Below are 24,689 nucleotides of genomic sequence, written 5' to 3' on the forward strand. Positions count from 1 at the left end.
GCTGCTCCCCGGCTGCTTTGTGGAAGGCTGCAGTGCCAGTGTTGGTTGGTGCAGTGTGAGTGACACTCAGTCCTTGTAGGAAGTGAGCAGAGTTCAGTAATGATAGCTGCTGGGCTGAGAATGTCCTCCCTGTCCAGCTCTGGAACCTGCTTCCAGGACAGGCAATGAGTCTATGCTGTGCTATCAGGCTCTGGGGGTTGCCAGTAGTGTGGGGGGATTTGCGGGGGTTGTCTGGAGCAGTAGCCGTTTCTGCCAGGGACCAGATTTTAGGTTTATGGGCCGCTGGCAGGTTATTGTCCTGGGAAGGACTGGGGGAAATATTGTCCAATTTGATCTGTTCACGTGTGGGTTGTAGGGACTTGGCCTCCTCTGGAAGCTCACACTTATCGTGCACCCTGCTGTCCCCTACTACAGACTTGAGGAACCTGTCCTCCTCAGCTGCATTCAGGTCCTCAAAGCCATCAGAGCCCTCAGAGTCACTCCTAGCGTCAGTCTTGGAGTCTGAATGCAGGTCTGTGTCCTCCTGCTCATCCAGATCTTCCTTACTCTCAATGTCCTCAGTGTCAATATTCTCCAGATCTATCTCCTCTTCATCCTCCCTCTTGTCTTCTTCATGGTCACTTTCATAGGGGTTCCCCTCCTCATCAGTCCTGCTCCTGGGGGCCCAGGTCATTTTATTCTCTTTTTTAAGCCTCCTTCGTGCGTTGGCAAACCAGGTGGACACTTGGGTAAGTGTCATCTTAGTGATGATGGCCAGCATAATCTTCTCTCCCTTGGTGGGGTAAGGATTCTTCCTATGCTCATTGAGCCAGGCCTTGAGGGTACTGGTGCTCTCCCTTGTTGCATTTTTAGGCCTGGAAGGATCTCCAAACTGATATTGTCCATATGGATAAAATGCTGGATGATGGTGAGAAAAGGCTGCATGTTGTACACCTGGACTGTCCTTTATCTCATACTGAGAGCCCTGCAAGAAAACAAAAAGTGCACAAGTCAAAATGACAAAACCATCTACAAAGCCTGGATCTGCAATGAACATTTCTATCCAATTATCACCATTAGAAATAAATTACTAATATTACTATACTATTACTATATTAATATTATAGCATTGTATAGCATGACTACTATATAAAAGTTGTCCATTTCTTTATAGCAAGTCCATATAATTAATGACAGATTTCTTAAATGGTTAATGGTCAAACTTAAGAAAAAAAAAATGAAAATAATTTTTTTCTAGATAAGGAATAATGATATCAGTACAAACAGGCTTGTTTCATGTAGTTTTCACTTTGCTACAATTGACTAACAGTAGTAGTGATAGCAATAGTAGAAGTCAGCAATCATGATTATGAAATATGAGAAGTTATTCAATGTATTCGTTTATAATTCGGTATACATACATACATATATATACACATACACAAAATATAGCATTGGACAATGCAAAAAAGAGGAATTAAAGATGTTGTGACCACACTTTACAGTTTAACCTCCTCTCTTAATGGGTTAAGCAGCAGAATATTTAAAAGAGAAGGTAAAACAAAAGTATTTTGTTGCCCTTACCAGCTGTGGGAAGATGGGCAGCTCTGTAGTGTAGGGTAGGAAAGCTCCATAAGCCTGGGCTGCTGCAGCTGCTGCATAGGGAGCTGCGTACATAGAAGAAAGCACATTGGAGAGAGTCCCAGCCGGAGAGAGTTCTGCTGCTCCGCTCCTGGTGCCCCCCACAGCCTGTCTGTCAGAGGGGTACAGGGGTCTGATGTACTGGTATCCCAGCTGAGGGAAAGACATGGTGCAGTTGCAGTCACAGCACAGGGGCCACTACTGGAGAAACTGCACCCTGTTTAGGACTTGGGTCTTCCTCTCAGCCTTCTCCTGTACATGAATCAAAGAGGGGCTTCCTTCCAGGGCTGGATGGTCCTTGCAGGGCTCCCGGTGACTCTGTCCTCTCCCTCTGGTGCTATTGATCTGAGTGGACCCAGGTCAGCTCCTAACAGATTGCTTCAGATCATTGGCACTCACCCTCTGATTGACATTTCAAGTCCTGGCGCAGGCTCCTCCCAAGTCTTCTAGTCTAGCTCTGCTTTCTCTTTCATCCACCACCACCCCTTCTCTTCCCAAATCCACAGCTTAACTCATGCACTGCCAGGGGGGGGATATCTCCCAAATAAAAAAAATAAAATAAAAAAAAAACGAAGAAAAGCATGACAACTTGTTTGGATTTTGGCAATGCGCTCCTGGCACTGTAAAAGTTAATAATGGATTATGCGCTGGAAATTAGACTATTAAAGATGGATATATTGCAGGGAGACAGAAGTGGAGTCATGTATGGATTGGCATCAGCACAGAAAGTCATTATGACACCTCTAATATGTACATATATATTATTTATTTGCCCTCTTTTTCAGTGCAGCCCCAGTTTTCTTGCATTCCTCCCAACTCTTCTCTCAATCTTTCTAGTGCGCATTTGCTTTGCGCATTTTGCTGACCATTGCCCTCCTGTAACCCTGCTCTGCTCCTGGGCATTATTATTATTACTCCTACCTAAAGAGTTAAATATCTAGGTGTATGCAAATACCAGATCTGACTGTATGCAAATAAGGGATTAAGGGGGTAATTCAGGGAAGAGATTGTGTTTCCTTGGGATTTTCTCTCCCATCTTGTAAAAAGAGAAGCTGGCATTAGTGGAAGCTATCAGTGGGCAATATAGGGGGTTAATTTTCTCCTAATAAGGGACTTCAAAGCCTTGGGAGGTCACAATTTTACATCAAAGAAGGAAAAAAAGCAGGCAAATTGAAATCTTAACAAAAGGGAGGACAGGGCAGCCCTCTGGGCGGTGTGTACATTTGTAGTGGGAGCTCAGAGACAATGGCAGGCTCTGGGATTAAACCCATTAACACCTTTTTGTCTTGGTGTTAAAGTGTAATTAGAAAATTTATGATCACTTTTCTTATTCTGAATAAAGCAGCATGCAAGGCTACCTGCTCCCAGATGATGAGGACTTATCTGCTGGACATGGGGGACATGAGAGGAGAACCCCTGATGCCAGCAGCCTCTGTGCCAAGATGGCACAGATCATAAGCAAGTAACCCGCTTATTACTTCTGCAGAATTAACTATTTATGCAAACCTCCCCTAAATCTTTTAGATTTGTTTTTTTTTCTACTTCTCAGTGTGGCTCCAGTTGTGGGGACTTTACAGGATGAAGCTGGTTGTGGATAAGGGGGATAAAGCTCGACCTTCACTGAAGCTTAAGTCTCCAGATAATGTTTCATCTTGTAATAGATACAGATTATTATATGACAAGTTTCAGAATTAAAATTCCCTGAATCAATATATGGAAATCTGAAAGAGACATCTCTAATCGTATTAAGGCGATGCTGCTATTAATCCCTCTATGCTAATCTATCTCCTAATAACTGGGGATCTGCCTGGGATTTCTATATATTGCACTGATCATCTATGGAACGCAGAGGATTTAATTGTTTCAAGGAAAGGAGAGTCTCATCTCTTGGTATTTAACTGATATTCAGAGAGATTTCTCTTCTCATTCACAGATCGAGAACATCCTGGATAAGATGGATAAGAGGGGCTTTATGGACACACAATGTCATTTATATATCATTTGTGCAGAGTCCCCTAGATGATAATTATTCCGGATAGGATATTGCTACGTGCTACAGTGATAAGTTACCTTGCTAAAATCTTACACAATAAATGCTTTCAGTAATAAGTCCTAAATAATATATTGTATACAAATTAATATATATATATATATATATATATATATATATATATATATATATATATATATATACGCACTAAATCCAAATGTATTAGTATTTCGATGCAATGTAATAGTAGTCGGTATTAGGATCTGTAAAACCAATCTTACCTTGCTTTAGAAAGGTTTTCAAACTACCTCTGCGTCTATCCTTTACATATTTATATCTAGACATATTACCTTTTGTAATAATTTACAATTAATATCTAATAGTGGTAGTGGGTATGGTACAACTATAATGGTGTTAATATATATACATACATACACACATACATTCATACACACACATATATATATATACACACACTCACACAAATATATATATACATACACACACAAATATATATATATATGTATATATATCTGTAGAATGTAAGCCTGTAATGGCAAGGTCCTCTTCCCTCTGTACCAGTCTATCATTGATTATTTGTTACTCTAAGTGATATCTGTATTTTGTATGTAACCCCTTCTCATGTACAGCACCATGGAATCAATGGTGCTATATAAATAAATAAATAAATAATAATAATAATAATATATATATATATATATATATATACACACAATATGTAGATACATACATATATATATATACACACACAAATCATATACATTATATATACATATATATACATACATTATATACATACACACAGTCACTCACACATATATATATGCATACACATAAACACACACATATTAGTTATACATATGATAATAGCCCAGTGTGCTCTCATCCTTGATATGTGATAATAAATGCATTCATTTATTTTATTGTTATTGCTTTATCTAATTATTTCTATTATTTTTCTAAGATTCCTGTTCTTCTTATTGTTTGTTTCCATCTTTTATCGAGTCATCGTGCTGTGTGATCACTGATCAGCAGGACAGGGGCCATTGCTGTAGGGCCAGAGCTCTTGGTGTGACTTTATACTGTATAGTAAAGCCCCTGTATATATAATTAGGCTGAGCCTATATGAAGCTGCTGTCTTATCCTGTGCAGATCTGAAGACCCCAGTACGCCCAGTGTGCAGTTAAGTTCATAAAGCCAAGGTGCTGAGTGCATTATCTGGACTTGTCTTCTAGTGTCATGAAGATAGATTCTTAATGAACAAACACAATCAATGGAGCCTCCTCAGCCTGCAGTGTGAGCAGTACAGAGGGCTGGGGAGAGGATGAGGGCACAATAGGGAGGTGGAGGGATTCTGTATGCGCAAGAGATCAACTTTTATTTCTGCACAAATATTAGGAGGAAAAGACATGATTGATGGTCCAGGTGAGATGCCACCAGCAGATGACAGCAGGGTGGAAGTGAACAAGCCAGGGGCTGCATAGGTAGAAGCAGAGGGGAGGCTGCACAAACCAGCAACTCTGGGTTCAGGTCATTACCAGGAGTGAGTAATGGTTTATTAATGGGAAAGAAATGGACAGGAAATGCAAAAAAAAGATCTAGAGTACCAAGGGAGAGACCTAAAAAATAGATGTCTTAAGAAAGAGCAAAAGGAACATGCAGGGAGTATGTCTAAACTCGGATTCAAAGGGACCTGTAATTGAATAAACGTGTGCTGGGGTGTGTAGTGCAGAAATCCAACCCAGGACATAAGTTATAGCAGCAAACACTGGGGCAAAGTATTCAGGCACAGGGCTGAGGATGAGGATGAAAGGTGCGAGGCTGAATGATGAAGAGGGATGCAGGTACCAGGTCATTTAACTATTCTTCTCAGCTGCAATTATTAATAATCCTGCTGGTAGAAGATCCATGAATATTCCAACAAAAGAGAAGTCAGCTTTCAGCAACTGAAATAGTGGACTTCATTACATTTCAGAATATGGCAGCCCATAATAGCAAAGTATTCCTAACATAATCTATTATCTATCATCTATCTATCTATCTATCTATCTATCTATCTATCTTTCTATCTATCTATCTATCTATCTATCTATCTATCTATCTATCTATCTATTTTTTGCCAATTCAATCTGTTATTTAGCTATTTATCAAAACTATTAGCAATCTTTAGTGATACCTTAGAAATATTATAACTTAATCTCTTGTGCTTAGTTCAAAATTCCTATAGATTGTAAGCTCCTGTGAGCAGAGCTTCTAAAACTGTCCTGTTCTGACAGCTGCAAATGTGTCTTAAATTATAATGTACAGTGCTAGAGAACACAATGTGCTATATATATATATTTATATATATATAATGTGTGTGTGAGTATGTATTTGTGTATATATGTATATATGTGTGTATATGTAATATGTGCGTGTATATATATATATATATATATGTGTGTTTATGTATGTATATATACACACATACATACAAATATACATAAACACATAATTATATGTTTAAACACACATATATATATATACACACACATATATGCACATTATATATACATACATATACATGTATATATATATACATGCACACACACATATACATAGAAATATCTATACATACACCCACACATATATATACACACATATATACACACATATATACACACACAAATACACATATATATATTTATACATATGCCCACATACATATATATACACACACACATATATACACACACACATATATATACACACAAACACCCACACAAATATATATACACACATGTATGCACATTATATATACATACATATATATGTATATATATATATATATATATATATACACGCACACACACATATACATAGAAATATCTATACATACACCCACGCATATATATACACACATATATACACACAGAAATACACATATATATTTATGCATATACCCACACACACATATATATACACAAACATATAATATATATTAGCATTAGATTTAAAAAATACATTTGCAGCATTATCTGATTCATCAAGTATTATACGTTTCCAAATATAAGTGTATTTTAATAAACAGCACGCAGTTACAAAATACACAAAATACACTCCATTCACTTGTAGTAATTGAAAAATCCCAAAGTATTTCTTGGCAAAAAAGAAATGTATAAGCCAAGGTCAAATATTAATTATTATTATTAATAATAAGAGCTGGCAGAACGTATGATAGAACTTCAGCTGTATAAACTGTAGAACTAAGAGTGAAATAACGCTTCCAATATTTCGCCCTATAGCCGAACAGAATATATACATGTTATACATGGTTTCCACTAGCAATGTAACTTTTAATGACATTTGCTGCTTTTTCTTCTTGCTGTCATTATACAATATATTTTAATTATTATATATCACTGGACTAATATGCTTAAAATACACTCTAATATATTTCATGGCCATCTTTTCTTCTAGTGCAGTAATAAAATCGCCGTAAAGCAGACTGCTGAAATAACTGCTATTTCAAGCCTTGCCATAACAGTAGGTCATATGAGCTTATACGCTATGCGCGGTAGATAGAAATTCCTTCACCCAGGGCAAAGGTTCAATTTGCTATCCTAGCCCTATATCTAAATATCCTGGATAAGCCAAAGTGACTTGTTAGCACCCCATAGCACCCAGCCCCACAGGCTCATGCTCCAATAGTCCCTCAAAGTTACACCTCTTAAGTATCCTATGGCTGCAACTGATCAGGAGCATAAATAGATAATAATCAAGCGACTCATGTGCTAAATGATATAAAGTCTTAATAAAGCAAAATCTGCAAATTCGAGATTCAACAAAGGGAATAAAAAAGGCCTGACCTGCGCTGAAACCTCCTGGACCAGCCCGCGGCACATTCGCTGCACATACTGATAGGACTAGATGAGCTCACCTAGAAGTAAATTTAGGACAAGCGTGCAGATACACCTATGTGTTTTGTTAGCATAGGTAAGGAATGCGAGTTTTCTGCAGAAATCCATCTTGAAGAATCACAATGAAGCCCATGTTTGATGTATTGAAGGCTCCGCTACAAAAAAAACCCCACTATTTATTTTCACAATGTCAATAGAAAAGTTTGGTGGACGTGCAATCATGTACAATCAGCTCTTTGTTTCTGTGCACCCATATGGCGCAGCAAAGAAAACTGACAATTGCAACTTGGGATATTTTAATGTAGCATCCACTGTCATACATATATTCAGTCACAGCGTCTACGCCCCTATATTAAAATTTTCACCCCCCCCCCCCCTCATTTTCATGGAGTCTTATTTCAGTTCTCTGGTATGGATATGTCTGTCCTACCACTGAAGTAAATGCGTCATCAAAAAATAATGCATTGTTTAAATCAAGCTTTTATTTTACTGTTTTTTTTCTTTTTAATTTTTTATCTATAATTATATTAAAAAAAAAAGTATAAAAAAAAATCTTGCAATTTTCGCACAGGCAACTAAACCAAATACTAGACTCATACTTCCTGTCTTTGGTCTGTCCTTCCACTGGAGTGAATGCGTCATCAGAAAATAATGCACTGTTTTAATAAAGTTTATATTTTACTGTTTTTTTGTTTTTCATCTTTTATCTATAATTAGAAAAAAAAGGATAAAAAAAATCTTGCAATTTTCACATTGGCCACTAAGCCAAATACTAGACTCATACTTCCTGTCTTTGGTCTGTCATCAGAAAATAATGTGTTGTTTAAATCAAGTTTTTATTTTACTGTTTTTTCTTTTTAACTTGTTATCTATAATTAAAAAAGTATAAAAAAAATCTTGCAATTTTCGCACAGGCCACTAAGCCAAATACTAGACTCATACTTCCTGTCTTTGGTCTGTCCTTCCACTGAAGTAAATGCGTCATCAAAAAATAATGTATTGTTTAAATCAAGTTTTTATTTTACTGTTTTTCTTTTTAATTTTTTATCTATGATTAAAAAATAAAAGTGTAAAAAAAATCTTTCAATTTTAACACCAAGCACTAAGCCAAATAGTAGACTCATACTTCCTGTTTTTGGTCTGTCCTTCCACTAAAGTGAATGCGTAACAGAAAATAATGTATTGTTTAAATAAAGTTTTTATTTTACTGTTTTTTCTTTTTCATTTTTTATCTATAATTAAAACAGTATAGAAAAAAAATCTTGGAATTTTCATATTGGCCACTAAGCCAATTACTAGACTCATACTTCCCGTCTTTGGTCTGTCCTTCCGCTAAAGTAAATGTGTCATCAGAAAATAATGTATTGTTTAATTAAAGTTTTTATTTTACAGTATTTTTCTTTTTCTTTTTTTATCTATAATTTAAAAATTGTTTAAAAAAAATCTAGCAATTTTCACACCGGCAACTAAGCCAAATACTAGACTCATACTTCTTGTTCTGTACAGGCAGACTTGTGGACCGCAATAGACTTCTTGTGAATTTGCTCTGATCTGGGCAAAAGGGGGAAAAAAGAGATGAGCTGTGACCCCATTTATAATGAATGCTGATATGTACTGTATATAGAGTTGCTAACTGTAATTGTAATCCTCTCTGTAATGATAATGACTGCGGAAAAATCAGAACAGGAAGTATGAATCTAATATTTGGCTTAGTGGCTAGTGTGAAAATAGCAAGAGTTCAGCTGTTTTTATTAATATAGTGATATGGAAATTTGAAAAAAAATGCCACCTAGTTAAAAAATGAAAAATGTATCATACAAAACTTGTTTAAACATTAGGCCTTTTCTGATGACACATTCCCTTTATAACAAACAAATAAAACTGCATTCTGGAACAATATAGCATGCATACAGTACAGACCAAAAGTTTGGACACACCTTCTCATTTAAAGATTTTTCTGTATTTTCATGACTATGAAAATTGTACATTCACACTGAAGGCATCAAAACTATGAATTAACACATGTGGAATTATATACTTAACAAAAAAGTGTGAAACAACTGAAAATATGTCTTATATTCTAGGTTCTTTAAAGTAGCCACCTTTTTCTTTGATGACTGCTTTGCACACTCTTGGCATTCTCTTGATGAGCTTCAAGAGGTAGTCACCAGAAATGGTTTTCACTTCACAGGTGTGCCCTATCAGGTTTAATAACTGGGATTTCTTGCCTTATAAATGGGGTTGGGACCATCAGTTGTGTTGTACAGAAGTCTGGTGGATACACAGCTACTACTTCTGAATAGACTGTTAGAATTTGTATTATAGCAAGAAAAAAGCAGCTAAGTAAAGAAAAACGATTGGCCATCATTACTTTAAGAAATTAAAGTCAGTCAGTGCGAAAAATTGGGAAAACTTTGAAAGTGTCCCCAAGTGCAGTTGCAAAAACCATCAAGCGCTACAAAGAAACTGGCTCACATGAGGACCGCCCCAGGAAAGGAAGACCAAGAGTCACCTCTGCTTCTGAGGATAAGTTTATCCGAGTTACCAGCCTCAGAAATCGCAGGTTAACAGCAGCTCAGATTAGAGACCAGGTCAATGCCACACAGAGTTCTAGCAGCAGACACATCTCTTCAACAACTGTTAAGAGGAGACTTTGTGCAGCAGGCCTTCATGGTAAAATAGCTGCTAGGAAACCACTGCTAAGGACAGGCAACAAGCAGTAGAGACTTGTTTGGGTTAAAGAACACAAGGAATGGACATTACACCAGTGGAAATCTGTGCTTTGGTCTGATGAGTCCAAATTTGAGATCTTTGGTTCCAACCACCGTGTCTTTGTGCGACGCAGAAAAGGTGAACGGATGGATTCTACATGCCTGGTTCCCGCCGTGAAGCATGGAAGAGGAGGTGTGATGGTGCGGGGGTGCTTTGCTGGTGACACTGTTGGGGATTTATTCAAATTGAAGACATACTGAACCAGCATGTCTACCACAGCATCTTGCATCGGCATGCTATTCCATCTGGTTTGCGTTTAGTTGGACCATCATTTATTTTTCAACAGGACAAGTACCCCAAACACACCTCCAGGCTGTGTAAGGGCTATTTGACCAAGGAGGAGAGTGATGGGGTGCTACGCCAGATGACCTGGCCTTCACAGTCACCAGACCTGAACCCAATTGAGATGGTTTGGGGTGAGCTGGACCACAGAGTGAAGGCAAAAGGGCCAACAAGTGCTAAGCATCTCTGGGAACTCCTTCAAGATTGTTGGAAGACCATTTCCGGTGACTACCTCTTGAAGCTCATCAAGAGAATGCCAAGAGTGTGCAAAGCAGTCATCAAAGCAAAAAGTGGCTAGTTTGCAGAACCTAGAATATAAGACATATTTTCAGTTGTTTCACACTTTTTTGTTAAGTATATAATTCCACATGTGTTAATTCATAGTTTTGATGCCTTCAGTGTGAATGTACAATTTTCATAGTCATGAAAATACAGAACAATCTTTAAATGAGAAGGTGTGTCCAAACTTTTGGTCTGTACTGTACATGAAATATACAGTACAGACCAAAAGTTTGGACACACCTTCTCATTTAAAGATTTTTCTGTATTTTCATGACTTTGAAAATTGTACATTCACACTGAAGGCATCAAAACTATGTATTAACACATGTGGAATTATATACTTAACAAAAAAGTGTGAAACAACTGAAAATATGTCTTATATTCTAGGTTCTTCAAAGTAGCCACCTTTTGCTTTGATGACTGCTTTGCACACTCTTGGCATTCTCTTGATGAGCTTCAAGAGGTAGTCACCGGAAATTGTTTTCACTTCACAGGTGTGCCCTGTCAGGTTTAATAAGTGGGATTTCTTGCCTTATAAATGGGGTTGGGACCATCAGTTGTGCTGTGCAGAAGTCTGGTGGATACACAGCTGATAGTCCTACTGAGTAGACTGTTAGAATTTGTATTATGGCAAGAAAAAAGCAGCTAAGTAAAGAAAAATGAGTGGCCATCATTACTTTAAGAAATGAAGGTCAGTTAGTGTGAAAAATTGGGAAAACTTTGAAAGTGTCCCCAAGTGCAGTTGCAAAAACCATCAAGCGCTACAAAGAAACTGGCTCACATGAGGACCGCCCCAGGAAAGGAAGACCAACAGTCACCTCTGCTTCTGAGGATAAGTTTATCCGAGTTACCAGCCTCAGAAATCCCAGGTTAACAGCAGCTCAGATTAGAGACCAGGTCAATGCCACACAGAGTTCTAGCAGCAGACACATCTCTACAACAACTGTTAAGAGGAGACTTTGTGCAGCAGGCCTTCATGGTAAAATAGCTGCTAGAAAACCACTGCTATGGACAGGCAACAAGAAGAAGAGACTTGTTTGGGCTAAAGAACACAAGGAATGGACATTAGACCAGTGGAAATCTGTGCTTTGGTCTGATGAGTCCAAATTTGAGATCTTTGGTTCCAACCACCGTGTCTTTGTGCGACGCAGAAAAGGTGAACGGATGGACTCTACATGCCTGGTTCCCACCGTGAAGCATGGAGGAGGAGGTGTGATGGTGTGGGGGTGCTTTGCTGGTGACACTGTTGGGGATTTATTCAAAATTGAAGGCATACTGAACCAGCATGGCTACCACAGCATCTTGCAGCGGCATTATATTCCATCCGGTTTGCGTTTAGTTGGACCATCATTTATTTTTCAACAGGACAATGACCCCAAACACACCTCCAGGCTGTGCAAGGGCTATTTGACCAAGAAGGAGAGTGATGGGGTGCTACGCCAGATGACCTGGCCTCCACAGTCACCAGACCTGAACCCAATCGAGATGGTTTGGTGTGAGCTGGACTGCAGAGTGAAGGCAAAAGTGCCAACAAGTGCTAAGCATCTCTGGGAACTCCTTCAAGATTGTTGGAAGTCCATTTCCGGTAACTACCTCTTGTAGCTCATCAAGAGAATGGCAAGAGTGTGCAAAGCAGTCATCAAAGCAAAAGGTGACTACTTTGAAGAACCTAGAATATAAGACATATTTTCAGTTGTTTCACACTTTTTTGTTAAGTATATAATTCCACATGTGTTAATTCATAGTTTTGATGCCTTCAGTGTGAATCTACAATTTTCATAGTCATGAAAATACAGAAAAATATTTAAATGCGAAGGTGTGTCCAAACTTTTGGTCTGTACTGTATGAAATTTGAATTACTGCTCTATAAAATAGGAAAAAATGAAGATAATTAGCTCATAAATTGGCCAATTCATGCATGCCCATGAGCCACAGCAAGGCGACCTTCTTTGCTGGGACCTAACCTAATGTGATACCTCTCCTGGGCTGATAGCATATTATTATTTGGGTAGATAGGATCCTGCTGTGATTAAAACCACGATAGCATGATGGGTGGAGTGCTCGGTCAGAGAGCCTATGTATACAAATATCAAAGACTGGCCGTCACTTCCAAACAGAGAATAGGTGTAAACAGGTGCATACTAAGAATAGACATCTTATCATGTTTCACATAAGGCCTCTTTCAGTTGTCAGTGATTTTTCTGGGACTCAAAACACAGTCCAGGTTTCATCAGTGGTTTCGATCTGATTTTTATCAGTTTGTCAGTTTTTACCATTGGTGTCTCATCAGTGATTTTCTTTTATGAAAAAATAAATGAATAATTTGCAACGCTTCTCCTATACATTGCAACGTTAGTCATGCATTTCACACCGATATCATTCATATGCAGTCCGTAATTTACTCCTTACCCATAGACGTGTCTGCGTGGTAATGTTGCTTCGTGACTTGGAAAAAAAAACGGACTTGAAAACATGATTTTTTTGTAGCCACATGAGCAGCCCCATAGGCTATAATGGATACGTGTTCTATCCATGAAAAATACATATGTAACTCACAGGCATCTCAATGAGTGCTAACTAACACTGGAATAAAGATAGAAACCCCAAATACTTATTTTTTGTACATGTTCTTTTTTAGGAGAATTGAGTTTTAAGCTTTAATTAGGCAGCAGGTAATAAGGTCTAGAAGTTTTTAACGGGAACCTTTCAGCAGGAATTTTCCCATGTCACAGTAAAGTAACACCTGTGGGCCACCTTGTTGCTAGCATACGGCCCATGCACCCCACATGGCATCAACGTTGCATTTGTGAGATGTTGCCATGGCAAGAAAGATGGCTTAGCCCATGTAGAAAATAGACAGGAGATCTGTGGCACCCCAGGGGTCTGGTTACCACAGTAATAGAAATATTACGTCTGAGAGCAATTGGGAGGTTTCCTGGTCAGGAGCCCTTAAGCATGCAACACCTCCTGCCCAGTCCTGGGAGGGGAGGAATCTGCCCTTATAAACTGGGTCTGGGGCGGGATTAGTCAGTCAGAGCTTGGAGTGAAGTTCCAGACACAGGGCAAGAAACAGCTAGGAGCTCTGTAGGAGCAGGAGCTGAGTGCCAGGGACTGGAAGTAGATATATTGCTCGTCCTGGCTGAAGAGACTACTACCGGACAACGGAGTCTGAGGCTGTGGGAACCTCTAAGCCCAGCAGCAGAACCCAGCCGGCAGGGGATTCCAGGTCCTCTGGCCATAGAAGCCCGGAGGCTCAGTCACAAGGAAGGGACCAGCACCGCCATCGAGGAGCGGATTCTATCAGAAGGCCCCAAGTCACCAGCCATACGGGTGAGCACCAACACGGTATACTCAGGGATGTGGGCTACTTCCACTCACTTACAGCAAGGTAGCCAGGAAGAGTGCAGATAGACGGGGAGGCCTACAACTCCACCTGGCCAGGGGAACTCCTGCTTGCTCGGAGACTGACCAGGACCCTTATGCTAGCCAGTACTCCCGGGAGGGTCTACCTTAATATCATCAGTAAAGACCCTGAACTGCACTGCAAAGACTCTGAGTCGTTCCGGCTTTCTCACCGCATACAGCACTACTAGTACTGGGACGCCCGCGCACCATCACTCCCATCATCCACATTCCCTGCCCTGAGGCTATACTCTTCCCGTGGGGAGTTATCCCATCCTTTGCTGCGCACACCACACCAGCCTCAGCGGTCTGCCTCGCAGCGGCGGTACACCCTGACCGCAATCCACGGGTGGCGTAGTCAGACATTAAACCACAAAAGCCCTATAAAGACTGCCACTGGTTTGACCACCCTGAGCCACGGGACCGGGTCGCCGCCACAGAGACTACAACCCCCAGAGACCCGGCTCCGGGTATCCCACACACGTGCACACGCGGCCCAGGGGGTGCGTAAACTTTGGCGTAGTCGGCAGGATTTCGTGCCCGCAACCACCGGGTACTGCGTGCCTTCAAAAGACTGTCATACCTGCCGTGGTGAAGGTTCCCACCATCCGGAGCCGTTTCCCGCCATCTTCAAAAGTTTCCCGCCATCCGCAGCTGTTTTCCCGCCATCCGCAGTCGTTTTCCCACCATCGGACGCCATCTTCGGGACGCCGCGCGGGAAGAAGAGGGGCATGGAAGCCGAAAGCGCGCGAGACCCGAAGCTCCGCCCCACACACCGACGCTGCGCAAGGTCCTGGAAGGGAGAGAGAGCGACGCTGACGTCACCAGGACGCGACGCAAAGTCCTCATCCGGAGCAGCACCAGCGGAGCCGCGGCCTACAGAAGAGGATCGTCAGAAGGTAGGCCACACTTAACTAGGGGGGAGGAAGATGACGGACACGGAGGGACCCTCTACCACCAGCGCGGCCACTGCCGCAGTAATGCCATTTACAATGCCTTACATCCCCGGAGAGGCCTGGCTGCCCCAATACTCAGGGGAGTCGCATACCCTAAGCGACTTTAAAGAGAGACTGTACAGCCTATTTAAGGTATACCCCGTGATGGAGGGCCAGAAAGTGAGCATATTGACAGGCCAGCTAACCGGCGCAGCCCAGCGTGAAGTAAAGTCCTGGTCAGTCCGGGACAAGGAGACCGTAAAGGAGATCTTGGCCCGTCTGAAGGACACTTTTGATACCCGCACCTCAGCCGAGATCAAAATGAGATTTTATGTGTGCAAGCAGCGGGCCCAAGACAGTATAAGAGACTATGCTTTGAGTTTGCAAGAGGCCCTGGGAGCCATTAAACAGGCAGACCCTGACAGTGTGTGCAGATGAACTGTTAACTGAGCAATTCATTGAGGGTCTGCTGTCCAACGCCCACCGAACCCAGTTACGTGCAATGGCCTTGCAGAACCCTGGTTTAGACTTTGCAAAGTTCAAAGACAGGGCCATCCAGGTGCTCAGAGAACCGGCACCTGGTAGCGCTGTAACCCACCGGCGCCCTGCTATTACCTTTCATCAAGAGGCGGCGCCCTTGTCTGCAGAGCCTGTAGGAGCTGGTGCGCAGGCTTTGGACAACAACCCGGCTACAGACCTGCACCATTAGGTCCAAGAGCTAACTAAAAGCGTAGCCGCGCTAACCCGAACTGTGCAGTCTTTACAGGTCTGTCCTCCAGGAAGGATCAAGCTGGCCACCAGTCCGGAGGACGTCCCGTGGTACCGACAGAGGAGGATCCCATCGTCCAGAGGAAGACCCAGCGACAGATACAACGAGGACGGACAACCCATCTGCCGCCGCTGCAATCAACCCGAACATATGGCAAGGTACTGTCATTTAAACGGGCACAACCTGGGGCAGAGGGCCAACCCCCAGGCATAAGATCATCAGGCCCTTCAAACTGGCGTGATAAATATGCAGGGGGATGTCCGGTCTTGCCTGTGGTACTGGATGGCATTCCTATGAGTGCCCTAATAGACACTGGGTCACAGGTGACTACCATCCCGTACGCGCTCATTAAGCGGTACTGGAATGACTCGGACATAACCCGCTACCCAGATGATGACCTGAATATCATCGCCAGCAATGGTCAGCCCGTGCCGCAGGTGGGATTCAAGAGGTGACCATTAAAATCGGTAAAGTCGAACTGGCGGCACAAGGACTGATCATTGTGGACATTGACCGTCATGAGAGTCACCCTAGAATAACCTTGGTAACTAACGTGATTGAAAATTGTCTTGCAGAGGTGATTCTCATTTTACAGCAGGTTGCCAAGAACGCCAGTTCCAGCCAGCAACGTGTCCTCCAAAAAGAGATCCGGGCACTGATGAAACGGCAACAGGTGGAATTATCTGGTGGTGAGATTGGTAGCGTGAAAATGTGTGACCCGTTCCCTATTGCCATGCCCCCGAAAAGTGAGATGATGATATGGTGCCAGGCAGCTATTGGTCTAAGAGGTAGAGACTACCAAGCAATGGTAGAGCCCGTCTACTCAGACAGTAGGCCCACCATTTTGACAGCAAGGGGAGTGGTCGATATACGTCATGGGAGGGTACCTGTCCGCATCATAAATATCGGGGAGAGAGAAGTACACCTGCCCCGGTATGCCACGCTAGCCAAATTGTTCACCATAAACCAAAATTCTGTAAAGGCCGTAGACCCCTTGCCTCCATCTCAACCAGAGGAAGGTAACGGCTCTAAGAAACAAATGGAGGACTGGTGTCAGCAACTGCATTTGGGTACTGACTCCACTCCCTCACACCAAAAACAGGGAGTCTACCGGGTGGTTCAGGAGTACGAAAGAGTCTTTAGTAAACACCCGCTAGACTTCGGGCGAGTAAAGGGGGTAGAACATCACATCCCCACAGGAGACCATCCACCCATAAAGGAAAGATACCGACCTGTACCCCCTGCACACTATCAGCATGCAAAGGGGATGTTGCGGGGCATGAAGGAGGCTGGGGTAATCAGGGACAGCTGTAGCCCCTAGGCAGCTCCACTAGTTCTGGTGAAAAAGAAGGACAACACAATGAGAATGTGTGTAGACTACAGAATGGTCAACCGTATCACACACAAAGATGCGTACCCGTTACCTAGAATAGAAGAATCTTTAGCTGCATTAAAATCTGCTAACTTCTTCTCCACTTTGGATCTTACTAGCGGGTACTGGCAGGTTCCTGTAGCAGAGGCGGAGAAGACTGCATTCACTACTCCGATGGGTCTCAGCGAATTCAACTGTATGCCGTTCGGGCTCTGCAACGCACCAGGAACCTTCCAGCGGTTGATGGAATGCTGTCTGGGACACCGGAATTTCGAGATAGTCCTGTTATACCTGGACGATGTCATCGTTTATTCCAAAACCTACGAGGACCATCTGAAACACCTGACAGAAGTGTTTGACGCCCTGGCAAGCTACGACCTAAAGGTGAAACCCTCCAAGTGCCACTTGCTGAAACCAAAGGTACAGTACCTGGGACATGTGGTGAGTGCTGACGGAGTGGCTCCCGACCCCGATAAAATCACCATGATTAAAGACTGGCCAAGACCCTCCAGCATAAAGGAAGTGCGGCAGTTCCTCGGGTTGGTAGGCTACTACCGAAGATTCATTCCCGGTTTCACCAAAATGGCAGCTCCTATGCAGGACCTCCTGATAGGTCAATCCAGGAAGGCCAAAAACCAGAAGCCGCCCTTCAGTTGGGAAAAGCTGGAAGAGGAGTCCTTCCGCCAGCTGAAGATGGCCCTCACGGGGGATGAAATCCTGGCGTACCCTGACTACAGCCAGCCCTTTATCCTCCACACGGACGCGAGCAACATCGGGCTAGGAGCCGTACTGTCCCAGATCCAGCAGGGGAAAGAACGGGTAATTGCTTACACCAGCCGAAAACTACGGCCCACGGAGTGGAACCCCGAGAATTATAGCTCATTCAAGCTAGAGTTCCTGGCAGTGGTGTGGGCAGTGACCGAACGTTTCAAGCATTACCTTGCCTCTTCCAAGTTCACTGTGTACATGGATAACAACCCGTTGACACACCTGGACACTGCAAGACTTGGTGCCCTGGAGCAGAGATGGATTGCCCGCCTGTCCAACTATGAATTCACCATCAAATACAGGGCGGGACGCTCAAATGCCAACGCGGATGCCCTGTCCAGAATGCCAAACTTACCGGACGTAGGGGAAGATCCAGAAGAACTAGAAGAAGTCGAGCTCCCTGCGTTCCACCGTCATGGGATTACCCTGTATTCCCACCATGTAAGGGACAGGCGCTCTGCTACGTTCAATCCCTTACCCCACTACAGCTGGGCGGAGACACAAGACAGTGATCCCGCAGTCCGTCTGGTGAAGGAAATGCTGACACAGGCTGATGCCCGTCTTGACCCAGACGCTCCGGAGGAGACCAAGCAACTGTGGAAATAGAAAAGTAAGCTGTTTCTTTACAAGGAGAAACTGTGCCGGAGAATGGTCAACTCTAGAACACATGAGCTGACCTGGCAGGTAGTGGTCCCAAGACGAGATTCGGCTATGGTTCTGGAGGCATACCACGACGGAGCAGGACACTTCGGATGGAAGAAGCTGGAGTTCCTGTTGCGTGGACGGTTCTACTGGGTAGGCATGAGAGGAGCCATCGAGAGGTGGTGTAGAGACTGTGGCCCGTGCAACCTAAGAAGGAAGGACCGCGCCAGCCAGAAGACTCCCCTGCAGCCCATCATCACCAGACAGCCACTGGAACTGGTAGCCCTGGACCATGTGAAACTGGCTCCAAGCAAATCTGGGTACGTCTACGCCCTCACAATCATAGATCACTACTCCCGGTTCCTGGTGGTGGTCCCTGTCAAGGACTTAACGGCTCAAACAGCAGCTAGAGCCTTCCAGCAGCACTTCTGCCGTCCACACGGGTATCCGGAGCAAGTGCTGACGGACCAAGGGCCAGCCTTCGAGCGGAGGTCTTCCAAGAGTTCTGCAATCTGTATGGCTGCAGAAAGATAAGAACAACACCCTTTCACCCTCAGACCAACGGACTATGTGAGAAAATGAACCAGGTGGTGATAGACTTGCTAAAAACATTGCCCCTGGAAGAACGCAGTCTCTGGCCTGAAAAACTGCCTGATCTGGTGGACTTATATAATCACATCCCTGTAGGTTCCACCAACTGTACCCCGGCTTACCTAATAAGAGCAAGACCTGGTAAGCTGCCTATTGACCTGGATATGGGAGTCCTGACACCTGAGGACACCTCGCCAGAGGCAGACTGGGATACAGAATGGCAGCAGCAGTATCGGAAAGTACAGGAGAGCGTCGAGCGGAGTCTGTCTCAAGCAAGAGAAAGGCAAGAGAAGACTTATAACCAGCATGCTCCCGCTGTTCCCTTGGTACCTGGAGAGCAGGTCTTGAAGAGAAAGAGGCGGCTCCACAAGTTGGACGACCAGTGGGAGAAGGACCCGTACACAGTACTGCCCTCAAGCCATGATAATCCAAAAGTCTGCATAATCAGTAAGGATGGAGGAGAAACCACAGCCATTGTCTCCAGAGACCACCTGAAAAAATGTCCCGAGCAGCTGCAAAGCCCTGACGAAGATCAAGAGAACCCTCAACCCGCAGAGGAAAGGGAAGAAATGATCAGTACCATACTCGGAGACTTTCCCCGATCCTGGACTCAAATCAACAACGCAGTCGTGGTACCCATCCTCACCTTTCTCCAGTCAGTCCCTCAAGGGCCAACAGAAGAACAGGTAGTGTCAGAAGAGCAGCCTGCCCAGGAGGCAGAAGAATCCATACCAGCAGCCCAGGAGAATCAACCCTCTGCTAGTAGTGAGCCTGCCGTGTCCCTAGTAAGCCAAAGAGTATGCAGAAAGCTGCCAGGCCTACCCGCAACACCTTCTACACCCTGTAGTGCAGAACCAGATAGTGGGTTACGTAGGTCCACCAGGAGCACTAGAGGACAAATGCTCGCTCGCTGGAGAATCTAAAATGTAATGTGAATTTGCTTGTAAATTGCCAATGTTGAAAAAGGTTTATGTTTTTGTTACCTGGTTACTAATTATGTTTCTCTAGTTACCCTGCAGGTTTATTTGGACTGACAGGTTATGGACGCTGAGTAACCGGAACTACATTGTAGATAGTTGCACCTTGGTGCCTCTTGCGAAGATGGCCACGGAAGAGAAAAACCTGTCTGGCGTGGCCTCCTTGTGGCCCAAAGTAGCTAGCCTCAGCCTTGCAGCCACGCCCAGGGCCAACGTTTGGGGTTTGCTTTGGACAGGTCCCCTACTCTGTTCCAAGACTTCACCTCGTTGGGTGACATGGACACCCGGTTACGGACACGCCGTGACCTCTAAAGACTAAAGCTTCTTGTACATATGTTGTTGTATTATTGTTTATACCCTGTATTTGTGTTTTCTTAAAAATGTGTTTAGTCCCGGAGTACTAAAATTTACTAGGGAGGAATGTGGCACCCCTACTCATTTCTGCTTTCTCACCGCATACAGCACTACTAGTAGTGGGATGCCCGCACACCATCACTCCCATCTTCCACATTCCCTGCCCTGAGGCTATACTCTTCCCCTGGGGAGTTATCCCATCCTTTGCTGCGCACACCACACCTGCCTCAGCAGTCTGCCTCGCAGCGGCGGTACACCCTGACCGCAATCCACGGGTGGCGTAGTCGGACATTAAACCACAAAAACCCTATAAAGACTGCCACTGGTTTGACCACCCTGAGCCACGGGACCGGGTTGCCGCCACGGAGACTACAACCCCCAGAGACCCGGCTCCGGGTATCCCACACACGTGCACACGCGGCCCAGGGGGTGCGTCAGATCCTTGTTGACTTTTGTGAGAGAGTATGGTATAGGCATGCTCTGTGATCTGCGCAGAGGTCGCTGTGCAGGGAGGGGGAAGTAGATGAGCTGTGACATCAGCTATTGTGAATGATGTGATCATGTGTTAGCTATATAATGGTTTTGGAAGAATGGTCCATGAGGACTGGACTCATGTTGAGAAAAAGCAAAAAGATAAAAAAGATTAATGAACCATAAGCTTACGCGTTTCGGGGTAGCAACCCTAATTCACAACTGCGAATGGACCCTTCTTCCTTTTCTGACCTGAATGCCAGCCTGGTGTGTTTCTACAGTCCTTGCACCACACCCTGACCAAATAAGGTCTATCAGGGTTCCTATGTAAATACAAGTGGTTTTCACACTGAATTGTCCTCCCTGAAAGGTGAGCTGATTACCTTTTTTCCTTCCCTATATATTGGTGCCAGACATGTCACTGGAAGCAAGTATCACCAAGCTACAACTTGCCTATTTTGTACACATCATACAAAGAAAGCAATCACTGGAGAAGGACATCATGGTCGGAAGAATAGAAGGAACAAGGTAAAGAGGAAGACGAGCAACACGATGGCGGAGAAAACCCTGGTGGACCCATCTAGGCTTGCACAAGATCAACTTTCCAACAGAGCGTTCATCCATCAAGTCGCCATGGCTCGAGATCGAGCTGAAGGCCGTTAAATGATATAATATACAGTACAGACCAAAAGTTTGGACACACCTTCTCATTTAAAGATTTTTCTGTATTTTCATGACTATGAAAATTGTACATTCACACTGAAGGCATCAAAACTATGAATTAACACATGCGGAATTATATACTTAACAAAAAAGTGTGAAACAACTGAAAATATGTCTTATATTCTAGGTTCTTCAAAGTAGTCACCTTTTGCTTTGATGACTGCTTTGCACACTCTTGGCATTCTCTTGATGAGCTTCAAGAGCTAGTCACCGGAAATGGTGACAATCTTGAAGGAGTTCCCAAAGATGCTTAGCACTTGTTGGCCCTTTTGCCTTCACTCTGCGGTCCAGCTCACCCCAAACCATCTCGATTGGGTTCAGGTCTGATGACTGTAGAGGCCAAGTCATCTGGCGTAGCACCCCATCACTCTCCTTCTTAGTCAAATAGCCCTTACACAGCCTGGAGGTGTGTTTGGGGTCATTGTCCTGTTGAAAAATAAATGATGGTCCAACTAAACGCAAACCGGATGGAATAGCATGCCGGTGCAAGATGCTGTGGTAGCCATGCTGGTTCAGTATGCCTTCAATTTTGAATAAATCCCCAACAGTGTCACCAGCAAAGCACCCCCACACCATCACACCTCCTCCTCCATGCTTCACGGTGGGAACCAGGCATGTAGAGTCCATCCGTTCACCTTTTCTGCGTCGCACAAAGACACGGTGGTTGGAACCAAAGATCTCAAATTTGGACTCATCAGACCAAAGCACAGATTTCCACTGGTCTAATGTCCATTCCTTGTGTTCTTTAGCCCAAACAAGTCTCTTCTGCTTGTTGCCTGTCCTTAGCAGTGGTTTCCTAGCAGCTATTTTACCATGAAGGCCTGCTGCACAAAATCTCCTCTTAACAGTTGTTGAAGAGATGTGTCTGCTGCTTGAACTCTGTGTAGCATTGACCTGGTCTCTAATCTGAGCTGCTGTTAACTTGCGATTTCTGAGGCAGGTGACTCGGATAAACTTATCCTCAGAAGCAGAGGTGACTCTTGGTCTTCCTTTCCTGGGGCGGTCCTCATGTGAGCCAGTTTCTTTGTAGCGCTTGATGGTTTTTGCAACTGCACTTGGGGACACTTTCAAAGTTTGCCCAATTTTTCGTACTGACTGACCTCATTTCTTAAAGTAATGATGGCCACTCATTTTTCTTTACTTAGCTGCTTTTTTCTTGCCATAATACAAATTTTAACAGTCTATTCAGTAGGACTATCAGCTGTGTATCCACCAGACTTCTGCACAACACAACTGATGGTCCCAACCCCATTTTTAAGGCAAGAAATCCCACTTTTTAAACCTGACAGGGCACACCTGTGAAGTGAATACCATTTTCGGTGACTACCTCTTGAAGCTCATGAAGAGAATGCCAAGAGTGTGCAAAGCAGTCATCAAAGCAAAAGGTGGCTACTTGGAAGAACCTAGAATATAAGACATATTTTCAGTTGCTTTACACTTTTTTGTTAAGTATATAATTCCACATGTGTTAATTCATAGTTTTAATGCCTTCAGTGTGAATGTACAATTTTCACAGTCATGAGAATACAGAAAAATCTTTAAATGAGAAGGTGTGTCCAAACTTTTGGTCTGTACTGTATTGGTGTTACTAGCCATTGTAATCCATACTGTGATGAATGAGAGGACTAGTGAAAAGTGATCTCTGCAGAACAGAAAGCATCCGCCTATTATGAGAGTCAGTGATCAGTTAAAACTGCAAGATTTCAGGATTTTTTTTTTTAAACAGGGTCATGGATAAAGGAAAAAGTAACCAAAAATTAATAAAATAATATGGTTAAAAATGTAATTGCCCTTTAAAGGTTTTAAAGGGAACCTGTCACCAGGTTTGTCCCATACGAGATAAGTCCACCACTTTTCAACTCTGATATACTGCATTCTAATATGCTGTATATATACCCCCAACCCGGCCTGCAAGACAAGAAAAACACCTTTTATAATACTTACCTACGAAGCGGTCGGGTCAGATGGGCGTTGCTGTCTTGGTCCGACACCTCCCTTCTTGTGATGCCGTCCTGCTTCTTGCTTCATGTGAATGACGTGTCCTACGTCAACCACACAGTGTCCCCAGCATCGCGCTCCTGCGCAGGCGTACTTCTCTGCCCTGACGGGGCAGAGTAAGTACTGCAGTGCGCATGCGCCGGCGCTCTTTGACCTTTCCTGGCACCTGCGCGATTCAGTACTTTGCTCTGCCCTCCGACAGGGCAGAGAAGTACGCCTGCGCAGGAGCGCCATGCCGGGGAAAACTGTGTGGATGATGTCGGAGTTGGACGGGTCATCCACACAAAGCAAGAAGGAGGATGGCAACGCAAGAAAAGAGGAGGCGAGGGACCAAGACAGTGACGCCCATCAAACCGGACGTTCCCGTAGGCGAGTATAATAAAAGGTATTTTTCTTGTCTTGCAGGCCTTATAGGGGGCTTATATACAGCATATTAGAATGCTTTATATCAGGACTGAAAGCTGGTGGCCGTATCTCACATGGGACAAACCAGGAGACAGGTTTCCTTTAAACCATTTTGTAACAGACCCATGTGCCACTTATTAGGTGTCAGAGGAGCCCTTTGCCCCCTTTAAGCAACTGGTAATAACTCTGTACCCTATATAAGTACACTCCTGTATACACACTGAAAATCACAGTAGTGCTGGATGGGCAGAAGACCACATCCAGTCACATGAACATAAGCCAGGTGCCATTATAGGATATCCATATATTGTACCTTTATGCAATTTACTATGCATTAAATCACTGTTACATAGATACATAGGTTGAAAAAAGACCATTCCCGGCCAATTATACATTTTGTCACTAAATTAATTATA

The 24,689-nt window shown here is 43.5% G+C and overlaps 1 protein-coding gene across 2 annotated transcripts in view; it reads right to left on the bottom strand.

Annotated features, from left to right (window-relative positions):
- The window catches only part of IRX3 (iroquois homeobox 3), a 10,918-nt gene extending 3,347 nt beyond the window's left edge, over positions 1-7,571 (bottom strand). The window contains exons 1-2 of one of the 2 annotated variants that reach the window (XM_073659386.1): positions 7,480-7,571; positions 1-964 (exon numbers count right to left, since the gene is read on the bottom strand). The exon at positions 1-964 is cut by the window's left edge and continues 21 nt beyond it. In XM_073659386.1, coding sequence (XP_073515487.1) covers positions 1-964; positions 7,480-7,515 — 1,000 coding nt within the window. In that variant the 5' untranslated portion in view covers positions 7,516-7,571. Of the gene's footprint in view, positions 965-1,563; positions 2,040-7,479 lie in introns of those variants that run through there. The other variant, XM_073659385.1, reaches the window with a different exon arrangement.
- Positions 7,572-24,689: the final 17,118 nt, after the last annotated feature.

This window comes from Phyllobates terribilis, unplaced genomic scaffold (genome assembly GCF_046119375.1).
Source record: "Phyllobates terribilis strain yellow unplaced genomic scaffold, ASM4611937v1 Scaffold_13__5_contigs__length_258822181, whole genome shotgun sequence".
NCBI classification, from domain to species: Eukaryota; Metazoa; Chordata; class Amphibia; order Anura; family Dendrobatidae; genus Phyllobates; species Phyllobates terribilis.